Source organism: Neovison vison, chromosome 13 (assembly GCF_020171115.1).
Source record: "Neovison vison isolate M4711 chromosome 13, ASM_NN_V1, whole genome shotgun sequence".
NCBI classification, from domain to species: domain Eukaryota; kingdom Metazoa; phylum Chordata; class Mammalia; order Carnivora; family Mustelidae; genus Neogale; species Neogale vison.
The window spans coordinates 152,338,326-152,349,325 of record NC_058103.1 but is presented as its reverse complement, the minus strand read 5'-3'; the positions used below and the strand labels follow the sequence as shown (position 1 = coordinate 152,349,325).

General features: G+C 64.8%; 1 protein-coding gene across 1 annotated transcript; it reads left to right on the top strand.

The window, feature by feature from the left end:
- The first annotated feature begins 209 nt into the window (after nucleotides 1-209).
- Nucleotides 210-10,998, top strand: CHRNB4 (cholinergic receptor nicotinic beta 4 subunit). Its single transcript, XM_044229712.1, has 6 exons — nucleotides 210-264; nucleotides 4,259-4,407; nucleotides 6,284-6,328; nucleotides 6,431-6,540; nucleotides 7,176-8,160; nucleotides 10,784-10,998. The coding sequence occupies exons 1-6, from the start codon at nucleotides 210-212 to the stop codon at nucleotides 10,922-10,924; spliced, it is 1,485 nt and encodes a 494-aa protein (XP_044085647.1). The 3' UTR covers nucleotides 10,925-10,998.
- The last annotated feature ends 2 nt before the right edge of the window (nucleotides 10,999-11,000 follow it).

Genomic DNA, 11,000 nt, shown 5'->3' with positions numbered 1-11,000 from the left:
CCCGAGCCAGCCGGCCCCGCCCCTCCCCGAGTGGGCGGGGCTCAGGACGGCCGCCCCCGCCGGGCCCTCCCGCGGGGCCCTAGCGCCCGTCCGCGCCGCGGTCAGACTCCGAGGGCGGCGCCCGCGCTCCCCGCCCGCTCGCTGCTCGCCGGCACCGGCTGCTCCGACCGCTGGGCTCGCCGCGGCTGCCTCTGCGGCCCCCGCCCGCCATGAGGACTGCGCAGCCCCTGGTCCTTTTCTCCCTGGTTGCCCTTTGCCGGCGCGGTGAGTTCTTTTCGGGACACGAGGGAGGGGCTCCTGGCCGGCGCCGGGCAGCAGCGGCCACAGGTGGGGGGGGGGGCGCGCCCCGGGGATGGCCGGAGCGTGTCCCGGCCGGACGGGCGTGGGCAGGGGGCGTCCACTGGCCGAGGCCCCGGGGGCGGGCCGGGGCGGCGGGACTCCGGGGTTTGGGGTGGGGACGGCCTCTCCTCCCTGCGCACCTGCCCGGGCAGCCTCGACCTCTGGGCTCCGCACCGGCGCGAAGGGAGTCTGCGGGACACCGACGTCAGGAGCCTCCAGGCTCCTCACCTGCCAGGTGTGGACGCCCGGGAGCACCCCCGCCGCTCGGCCTGGGAGAGAGGGCTCGGGCTGCTGGAGCTCGGGGATCGCAGCCGGGAAGGGAAGGGGCTGGCCCAAATCGCCAGCCTGGGGTGGTTTGCGGTGTGGGGCGGTCCCCTAAGAAACACTCTCAGACACCGCTGTCTCCGGTCAGCCACCGCTGGGGCCGGGCTGGCTGGGACAGACAGCGTGGCTGCGGGTCAGGCCACGGAGATGAAGCGCCGGTCCCTGACTCCTGGAAGGGAGACCCCATTGGCCCTTCCCAGGCAGAGTCCTGACGCCATGAGGAGGGCCTTCTCTGGGCCTCAGTTCCACCCCAAGTTCCAAGGACTATTAGCTCCCACCGTCTGGCCCAAGCTTGTCCTCTGAGCCCTGCTTGGCGCAGAAGACCGGGCAGGACTACATCTTCCTCGGAGGGGACACACCACTGGGAGGTGCCAGAGGCAGGATTTCGAGGACACACAAGTTCCTGGAGGGAAAGGACTCTCTCACCAAAGACAGTGTTCCCACACCGTGTACGTCCTGGCTCTGTCACCACTTGCCCGGTGGCCCCCACCACTTCTCTCCTCTCTCGGGCCTCAGTTTCCCCGTCTGTTCTATAGAAACAGTATGTCCTGCCTACGTCCCTGGGGACTCAGATGTGAGTCCGCTGCAGTGTTTCTTAAGTGTGGTCCCCGGCCGCCTGCATCGGGGGTCAGGGTTACCCCGCACAAAATCTCAGCCTCATGGGACCAGACTCTCCGGAAACAGAGCCTGGGCACCTGCATTTACCCAAGTACAGGGGTGATTCTTACACATGACTGGCAACCTGTGGGGAGCTTTTTGTAAAAAGTAAAAAATCTCAACCTTAAAAAAATCCAGAGCTGCCTTTAATAAACACAAATGCCCTGTCCCTTTCCTCAGTTAAGGACACTGGCCCCAAACCGACAATCACTCTGCCTTCCGGAAGCCGCCCTGCAGGGCATTCTGTCGTCTTTACCTTCCGCGGTTTGTGTTCCAAACCAGAGCGAACACCTCTTCACTTTTCCAACACCACATTTTCAGATCACACTTTGCCGACCTGGACACACAGCACAGGGGAGGCCTCGAGCTGTGGCTTCCTGTCAGGTGTGAACCCCTTTCTGCCCCGGAGCTTGTTTTCCAGAGAAGACTTAGGAAGGTCTGCCCAGGCCTGGACAGAGGAGGCGCAGACCCACAACTCCTCAGAGTCACTGGGTCACGAGTGACCCCTAGCGGTGGCCTCTCTGTTGGACTGTGTTGACCCCAGGGCTGGGACAGAACCGAAAGGCCCGCAGGAGGCTCCTCCCATTCTGGGCCACCCTCGACATGGAGAGGTGACAGGCCCTTATCTTTGGAACCCAGCCGGCCTCACAGGCAGAAAGCAACCACTGTGCCTTATTCTGGGCTCCCGCTGCCTTTTCGGCGGGGACGGGAGACCATCCAGCCCACAGCAGCAGGGCGGGCCAGTCCCACCTCCCAGCCCCCCTCCCCCACACATACACATACAAGCGCGAGCAGGCAACAGTGGGGACACACTTGGCTTTGGTAACGGTACGGACTCTGCAGGACAGTCTCCTTTTGGGGACATTAGCAAGGGCAGGACAGAAAGCACTGGGGTCCGGGAGGGCCTGTCTCTGACCTACTGGGGCTCCTCGAGTAAGTTCCTTCCCTCTTGGGTCTTAGTTTCCCGGGTGAGAAACAGGGAACGCGCAAAACGGTCTGAGGTTTTCAGGACCCCTAACTCTGGAGCCCAGAGCCTGTCCTCAGCACGGGGAGGGTCCCTCGGGCCGGCTGAATGCCCAGGAGGCAGGACAGCTGAAAGGTGAGCAGCCTGAGTGTCACGGACAGGGCTGCAGGGATGAGGGCTCCGGGCTTCCCCTGTCCGAGAGCACCAGGAGGCGCCCCGGCCTCGGAAATGCCAGAGGGGCTGGGTTGAGGGACGTGACCCACTTTCTGCCGAAATACCTGCGCTGGAGAGGGGCTGTGGGAGGGACCCGGCTCTAGTCCGGAGCCATGGACTGGCTTCCAGAGAATTCTAACAGCTGGCCTCTGGGAGGGGTCGAGGGACAGAGGAAGAACTCAGAATCTAGGACAGGCATCCAGAGGACCCCTGTGGGCAGCCCCAGGCGGTTGGGGGAGGGGCAGCGGGCAGCAGGTGCGCGGCCTCGTGTGCAAGGCACTCAGGATCGCATCTGCTCCAGATAGGCAGCGAGTTGGAAAGTGCAGGGAGCTGGCGTGGCGGCGCCCCTGTGGCCGTGTGCCCAGCCCAGCACCCACACAGGGGCCACCTCAGACCCCCTTCAGGGCCATTCGGGACTCTCTGGCCCCACCCAGAGGGTGGGATTTGGCAAAAAGCCATGCACAGGCCCATTGGGGAAGGACCCCTGGGGAGGGATATCGCGGGAACCCCATGCCCCACGAGGCCCAGCCCCTCCCCCGCAGCCCCACCCCCAGCCCCTTGGCAGCCTTGGCCTCTGCTCTGGTCCTATCTGCTCTTCGCCCTGCTCTCCTGCCCCACACCCGCTGCCCTAAACTCCCTCCCCCGCTGCTGGGCTTTCCTGCCAAGCAACGACCTTGACCTTCTCCAGAGTCTCTTTCCCAGACGCCACCCCACCTCGGCCCTCAGCAGACTCCTTCTCCCAAGACACCAGCTAAAGAAGCCCAGGTCCCTGCACCTCACGGTCACTCCCAGACGTGTGAAGGGGATGGGGCCAAGACCCACACCCCGCTGGGCAAGATGGCCAGGCCTGTGGGAGCTCAGGAGGCCGGTGCTCATCGCGGCCCGGAGCCCACCCCTCTCCTCTAAGCTCCGCACCCGGAGCCACCTGTCAGCTGGACCCCAGCATTGGGGGTCCCAAAGGCCCTTCGCAACTCAGGAAACTCCCCGTGGCCAGTCTGTTCTCTCCCCGTGAACACATCACCCTCCACCTCACTCTGCCCACGAAACCCACGGTGACGGTCCTCCGCCATCACACCGGTCGGACACGGAGGCAGGGGTCCCTTCTGGGGTTCTGCTGGCTGTCATCCCTGAGACCTAACACAGCACCTGGCACCAGGCAGATGGCCCTCTGACGGCTGGTGGCCGTGAGGCAATGCTGGCAGGAGAGAGTGCTCTCAGAGACTCAGAAGAAAGACAGGAAAGACGGGGCGCGGAGAGGGTTCAGGAGCAGAGCGCTGACCGTCTGCGGGACCGGAAGCTTCAGCTTGAGGAGAGCAGGCTGGTGCCGGGGCCCAAGGGCTCTCTCCCCCGCCGGCTCTGAAAGCTGCAGGCAGGGAAGGCCCCGCTGAGGCCACGGCCACTGTTGCACTGTGTGGCACATGGTGGCTGGGCAGAGCCGGGCGGGGCGCCACGACGAGGGCTGCGGGGGTGGGTGGGAGGTCGGTCGGACGGACTCGGAGCACAGACCGGCAGGCACCCCACTTCTGGACGCAGTGTCTGCGTGGGGGCTGCCCTTCAGCCTAGCGGGCACAGGGGAGGGGTAAGAAGAGGGGTAAGAAGGGGCAGCGTGGGGCAGGACGGAGCTCAGCTCTGCCTCGGTCACACAGAGCGGGCCCAGTCCCCCTCCGCTACTCCCGCCGCCCCCCGCCCTGTGTGCCGCGCCCCACTTGCCCCTTCGCGGCCGGCAGTGAGGGCCCAGCGGGTCTGCCTGTGTCTCCCCAGGGGACTGCCGCGTGGCCAATGCAGAGGAGAGGCTCATGGACGACCTTCTGAACAGGACGCGCTACAATAACCTCATCCGGCCGGCCGCCAGCTCGGCCCAGCTCGTCTCCATCCAGCTGCAGCTGTCCCTGGCCCAGCTCATCAGCGTGGTAGGTGCTGGCGGCCCATCTGGGCCACGGGGCTGGGCGCACCTCTGGCTTGGACCGGGCTTCTGGACACGGTCAGGCCGCTCGCCTACTCCTTTCCCATGTGCGTACGTCCACGAGTTGCTGAAACTGGGGGCCCGACCGCCTCTGTGCCGTGACCCTTTGGTCCCAGAACACAGTCTGCGCCTCGCGCCCCCTCCTCGCTGGGCAAGCCCTGCCTGCTGTGTGCCCACCGGTCCCACCGGTCGGGGCACCGCGGGGGACGGACGGACAGGACTGAGACACAGGAAGGTTCCTAAGTGATAGATCCTGAACAGGGGGGCCGTGGGGTAACGGGTTTGCTCCAGGAGATCAAACTGTTCGCTTAAGACCTATGTGTCTGTGTGTAAATTTTACCACAACTTAAAAAAAAAGTTTCTACGGACACATGCAGGCCCTCCGCACTGCCGATTAGCTTTTCTGTGAGAACAATCAGAAAAGCGGGAACAAAACGCCCCTGCCCCGGGAATGTCCGACCGTCTCGGAGAGCTCAGCCGGGACTCAAGGGACCAGGCTCTGGGAGCGGACCCTCTGTCTATGGCATCTTTCCCCAAATGCGATGGCGGGTGCACGGGAAGAGATGGAGGGGCCAAGGACCTGGGGCTGGCGTGCTGGTGCGAGCGGGGGTCCCGCCGAGCGTCGGGCACTGGCGCAGGGCTGGGGACACGCACCAGCATTCGAGCCCCACGGGATGGGGGAGCCTGAAAAGACCACCCATCAAAGTAGAAATGAGTCAAGAAAAACAGCCAGCTCATGGCCTAGATGAAGGGGGTCTTCTGCCCCCCTCTAACTGCCTGTCACTCTCGGGGGGCTCGTGGAGGCAGACAGGAGGCCCTGGGTGCACAGTAAGACAGGGTGAGGCGAGAACAGCAAACAATGGAGCAGACGCACAGAGGGTCTCCACACAGGATGATGGAAGATTCCACACCAAGCGCCATTAACGTGGCCCATTTTATGTTATGGGCCCTTTAGCACGATTAAAAAGACATCATAAAGAATTTTAACAATAAGTTTTTCTGAATAAATAAATTTTCTTAAAAGGAAAGTATCAGCCATCTGTACGTTCGAGACAATTACGATGATGGAAAATTTGAAGTTCATTGGATGGGGCTAACAGCAGATTAGTAACAGCAGAAGAGAAGGTTAACGGTCTGGAAGAGAGGTCAACAGAAAATGTCCACACGGACGACAGGAAAGAGGGTGGGAAATGCAGAGGAGACTGTAATATGGTCCATGACGGATGAGGGGTCTGAGAGCTGACGGGGAGGGCGGAGGAGGGATGCTGGGACGCAGGGAAGGCGCGGGGGGGGGGGGTTGCAGAGAGCAGCACAGTCTGGGAGTTGAGAACAGCCTTTGAAAGGATCGCCTGGCTGCGGAGAAGACAGTGGGGGCAGGGATGAGGAGGCCTGGGGCAGAGAAGAGGACCAGGACCCGCAGGGAGGAGGCCGCCCAGGGAGGAGGAGGACCAGAGGGGAGGCGCCTGCGGTCGTTCAGCTGGCAGATGGCGAGACAGGAGCAGCGAGTGGGAGATGCACGCGGGGGGTGGGCGTGGGGGGTCCACCTGCAGGACTCCCAGGGGGCTCAGAGAACGGCCCCCAGGTCTCCGGCCAGTGGAGCTGCATGGCGGGGGAGGGAATGCCAGCAGAGGGCCGCATCTGGGCGACAAGCACAAGCTTTGTCCCAGGCACGCGGGGAGGGAAAGAGCTCTGAGCCATCCCGGAAATGATGGGTCAGTGGCTGGGCACGGGGTCTGAGCCCCCAGCCTTCTGTGTGACTCAGGGGGGTCTGTGCCCAAAGCGCCTCCCACCCGGTGAGCGGATATCCCCGTCTCCCTCCCCAGAATGAACGGGAACAGATCATGACCACCAACGTCTGGCTGAAACAGGTAAGTGCCCCCGGGGTCCCGTCAGAGAGGCATCTTTGGGGCCGCCCCCTCCCCTGGGTGGCTGCGGGCCCCCGAGTGACCAGGCCATGCCTGTCCGCCCAGGAGTGGACCGACTACCGCCTGGCCTGGAACAGCTCCCGCTACGAGGGTGTGAACATCCTGAGGATCCCGGCCAAGCGCATCTGGCTCCCAGACATCGTGCTTTACAACAAGTGAGTGGGGAGCAGGAGGGAGGGCTGGCTGGGCAGCAGGCCTGGCCACTGCAGGTGCTCGGCCCGGAGCCCAGCCCTGGGTCTCATCCGCGTGTCACTCCAGGCAGTCAGGCTGGCAGGGGAGGTGGGCAGAGCCGCACCTCCATGGCGGAGGCGGGGGAGGTACTGAGTCCGGAGAATGCAGGAGAGCGTCACCTGCTCATTTGGGCACAGCAGGGACCAGGGCCACCATCCTAACCCCGAATCTGGTGCTCCTTCTGGCCTCACCCCTGTCTTGCTGGCCTTGATGCTCTCATCGCTACTTGGGGGGTGGAGGGAGCTCGAGGGTCCCGTGGGGTCGCAGTGCTCCCGGCAGAAGCACGAACCAAGTTCAGGTCCTCACCGGGACTGTTCCCTGGTTTTCTGACCTTGAAGAAATCACTTAACTTCTCTGAGCCTCAGTTTCCCCGTCTGTAAAATGGGGATCGTGATAAAGCCCACGTCCAGCGACGGTGCGGCCCACGGGAGCTCGTCCATGTGAGGGGCGCCCTGTGCCTCACGGCTGCCACGGGAAGTGGGCCTTCCCAGGGAGGGCGCCGGGGGCGGGAGGAGGGCCGGCGGGCCAGCTCGCCACGTCCTCCCGTCTGTGCCCCCAGCGCCGACGGGACCTACGAGGTGTCCCTCTACACCAATGTGGTGGTGCGCGCCAACGGCAGCATCTTCTGGCTGCCGCCCGCCATCTACAAGAGCGCCTGCAAGATCGAGGTGAAGCACTTCCCGTTCGACCAGCAGAACTGCACCCTCAAGTTCCGCTCCTGGACCTACGACCACACGGAGATCGACATGGTGCTCCGGTCGCCCACGGCCAGCATGGACGACTTCACCCCCAGCGGCGAGTGGGACATCGTGGCGCTGCCGGGCCGGCGGACCGTGAACCCGCAGGACCCCAGCTACGTGGACGTGACCTACGACTTCGTCATCCGCCGCAAGCCGCTCTTCTACACCATCAACCTCATCATCCCGTGCGTGCTCATCACCTCGCTGGCCGTCCTCGTCTTCTACCTGCCGTCCGACTGCGGCGAGAAGATGACGCTGTGCATCTCCGTGCTGCTGGCGCTCACCGTCTTCCTGCTGCTCATCTCCAAGATCGTGCCGCCCACCTCCCTGGACGTGCCGCTCATCGGCAAGTACCTCATGTTCACCATGGTGCTCGTCACCTTCTCCATCGTCACCAGCGTGTGCGTGCTCAACGTGCACCACCGCTCGCCCGGCACGCACACCATGGCGCCCTGGGTCCGCCGCTGCTTCCTGCACCGGCTGCCCGCCTTCCTCTTCATGAAGCGCCCGGACGGCGGCCCCTCGAGGGCGCCCCCGCCCGGCCGGCCTCGCCGGACCCAGCCCGACGCCGCCGGCGCCCCCCACCTCTACGGGGCCTCCATGTACTTCGTGAACCCCGCCTCTGCGGACCCCAAGTCCCCGGCGGGCTCGGGCTCGGCCTCTGGCTCCAGCTCGGATGCAGCGGGCCCGGCCCGGGGTTCCCGGCTGAGGTCCTTGGGGAGGGGCCGGCAGGACGTGCAGGAGGCTCTGGAGGGCGTCAGCTTCATTGCCCAGCACATGCGGAGTGACGACCAAGACCAGAGCGTAAGTCCCCTTGTCCCCGTACCCCCAATGCCCGTGCCCCTACCCACAGCTCACTCCCAGCGACACAGCACCCAGACCCTGGGGTGGAGTGTGAAGCCCAAAACTGAGCCGAGTCTCTACGCAGCTCCAGACATTAGGGAGGAGGATGGAGGTACAAGGAGCCCTTTGGGTTTGTCTTGGGGACCCCAAAAGCAGCCCTGAGGCAAGGCCCAGGCACAAGCTGGTCACCTGTGGAGCGAGCTCAGGGAGGATGCAGGGACACCAGGAAGGCAGAGCAGGCAGCCTGTGACTGCCTCGGGCTCTGGGGGCTCTGAGGGTCTAGGGGAGCCCACAGCCCTCGGCTCCCACCCCCAGGGCAGCAGGAATCCAGGCGGTCACTCCCCAGCACATCCAGCCGCTTCATGGGACAGAGGAGGGAGGGGCCCAGGCACCCCTAGCCAGCGGCTGTCACTGGGCAGGAAGATGACCCCAGTCTTGGGGACAAGGCTGGGGAAGGTACTTAGGGCATCTGCCCCTCAGCTCCCCCGGCTCAGAACAGGACAGCTTTGGGGAGTACGGACCGGCAGTTAGATCGTCTTTGCTCGCAGGGTCATGACGTGGAGTGGGATGGCGCGGACAGGTCTGTAAACAGAGGTGACGTTTACTGTCAGGGACAAAGCCAGGGGCGCGAACGTGGACAGTCTCCTGGGTCTCGCAGGCCGGCTGGGGGTCACGGCACGCAGAGCAGGAAGGCCCAGCCTGGACACGTCCCCGCACGCGTCCACACTGGCCAGGATGGCTGTGTCACGGGGTCACGCGTGCTCTCCCTCCAGCCCCTCACAGACCAGGTCTGTCCCATGGCGGCCTGCCGGGAGGCAAGGAGGGCCCAGTCTGCGCTCGCCCTCGTTTCGGTGCTTGGACTGGAGGAACGGGAGGGCGTGGAAGCTCCGCCTCACCCTCAGAGGGAGAGCACGCGACCGACGGGGGGCGGGGCCGGGGCTCCTGGGGGGCCACACGCCTGCCTGCCGGTGGCCCTGCAGCCCTGCCTGGCCCCGCAGGACTCAGGGTCTGCGTCTGCAGCAGACTCCAGGACACGCTCCAGCTCCAGGAGCGGGGAGCACGGCTCTCGGGGACGCTCCGATTCCGCCTTCTCCAAGACGCTCAGGGCTGTGCTTGCCGCTCGGCTCAGCTCCACCACCGGGTCCCAGATGCTGATATGCCCTGCGGGGCCCCAGGGCTCCAGGGAATCTCTCGGTGACCGTTCCTGGTCCGGCTCTGGGGCCACCAGGGCCACGTTGGAGCACACCCAGGGCACTCTGGGAGGCCCCCCCAAGCCCACACTGAAACCCGGACCCCCCAGGCTGCACGCGCACGTGCCACGGAGAAGCCTGCTGTCCGTGCTCCTGGCCGAGCGGCCCCTGCCCCGAGCGCCCTCCTCTAAAGGCCCCGCTTGGGCACTCACAGGCCTCTCCCCGCTTCTGATGCAATGAAATATAAGCCAGGCGGGGTCCCCCGTTATTGTGATCACCATTTCCCAGAACTCCAAGCACACACCAGGTGCTCTGCCAGGTCCAGGCCTACATCCCGGCCAAGACCCCGGGAACTGCGGCAAGAGGCACCGCCCTATGCAAACCCCACTGCACGGGGAGCCGAGGCTCAGAGACGGTGCTGCCTGGCCCCAGGCCAAGCCACGCGTGTCCACACTGCCTCGCCTGTCCCCGGCACTTGCCAGCCGCCCTCCTCGAGCCCCGGGAGTCCCCGTCGGAGCGCAGCTACCCTCCGCCAGCCCAGGCTGCGGCTCAGCCCCAATACCTGCACTCCCCTCCCCCACCGCGGGATTAAACGGTAAAGAGCACACAAGTATACAAAGAGGGGGAAAGACACACACACCAAAGATACGGTCCTCTGAAGCGAAACCCCAGAGAGCCGAGCAGAGGCCGCATGGGGCATGCTGCTAGGGGCCTGCCGATCCTGGTGCCAGGAGCAGGGGGCTTGACACATGATCGCTCTGGAGGGTCCCGACAAACTGGGTCACTGACGTCAGCTTGTCGGCCGCTGCCCAAATTTGCAAGCCCAGAGCCTCTGCTGAGTTTGGGTCGGCCACTGTCCAGCGGGGAGCACAGAGAGAGAGGTCACAGGGGCCTGGGGTGGAGCTGAGTGGGGGATGACACAGTGGCTCTGGGCAGCAGGGGGCCAGGGAGGCTGGTCTCTGCCCACAGTGTTAGGAAACCAAGCAGACTCTGCAGCTGGGGATGTCCTGCCCCCCACCACAGCGAGGTGGACCCCGGATCTTCCTTCCGGCAGAGCTCAGGCAGGAGGCTGGGGCTGAAAATGAGAGAAGGGGCCTCGCTGTGGCATGGTTCAGCCACACTGCCCAGAGTTCTGGTGTTGCTGTTACCAGCGTCCTGTCCTGCCTGGTGCCCACGGAGGGGGGGCGGGGTGTCCTATGACTCTGTGGGTGGGGCGGGGTGGGGCAACAATGCTGGGGTCCAGAACTATAGGGCAGGGGTCCTATAATGCTGCGGGTGGGGGCGGGGGTCCACACCAGCCTGGGGGCGCCCTGGCCCCACAGCGACAGCCCCGCACGGGGGAAGAAAGAGAGCAGGGAGCTCGGGCATCCGTGACGGCTGCTGTCTGCCCACAGGTCATCGAGGACTGGAAGTACGTGGCCATGGTGGTGGACAGGCTGTTCCTATGGGTGTTCGTGGTCGTGTGTGTGCTCGGGACCGTGGGGCTCTTCCTGCCTCCCCTCTTCCAGACCCACACGCCTTCTGAGGGGCCCTAGGCTGCTCTGTGTGCCCCAGGGCCACGGGGTCGTGCAGTGAGAGGACCTGAGTCCCTCGGCCGTCCACCTGTCAAAC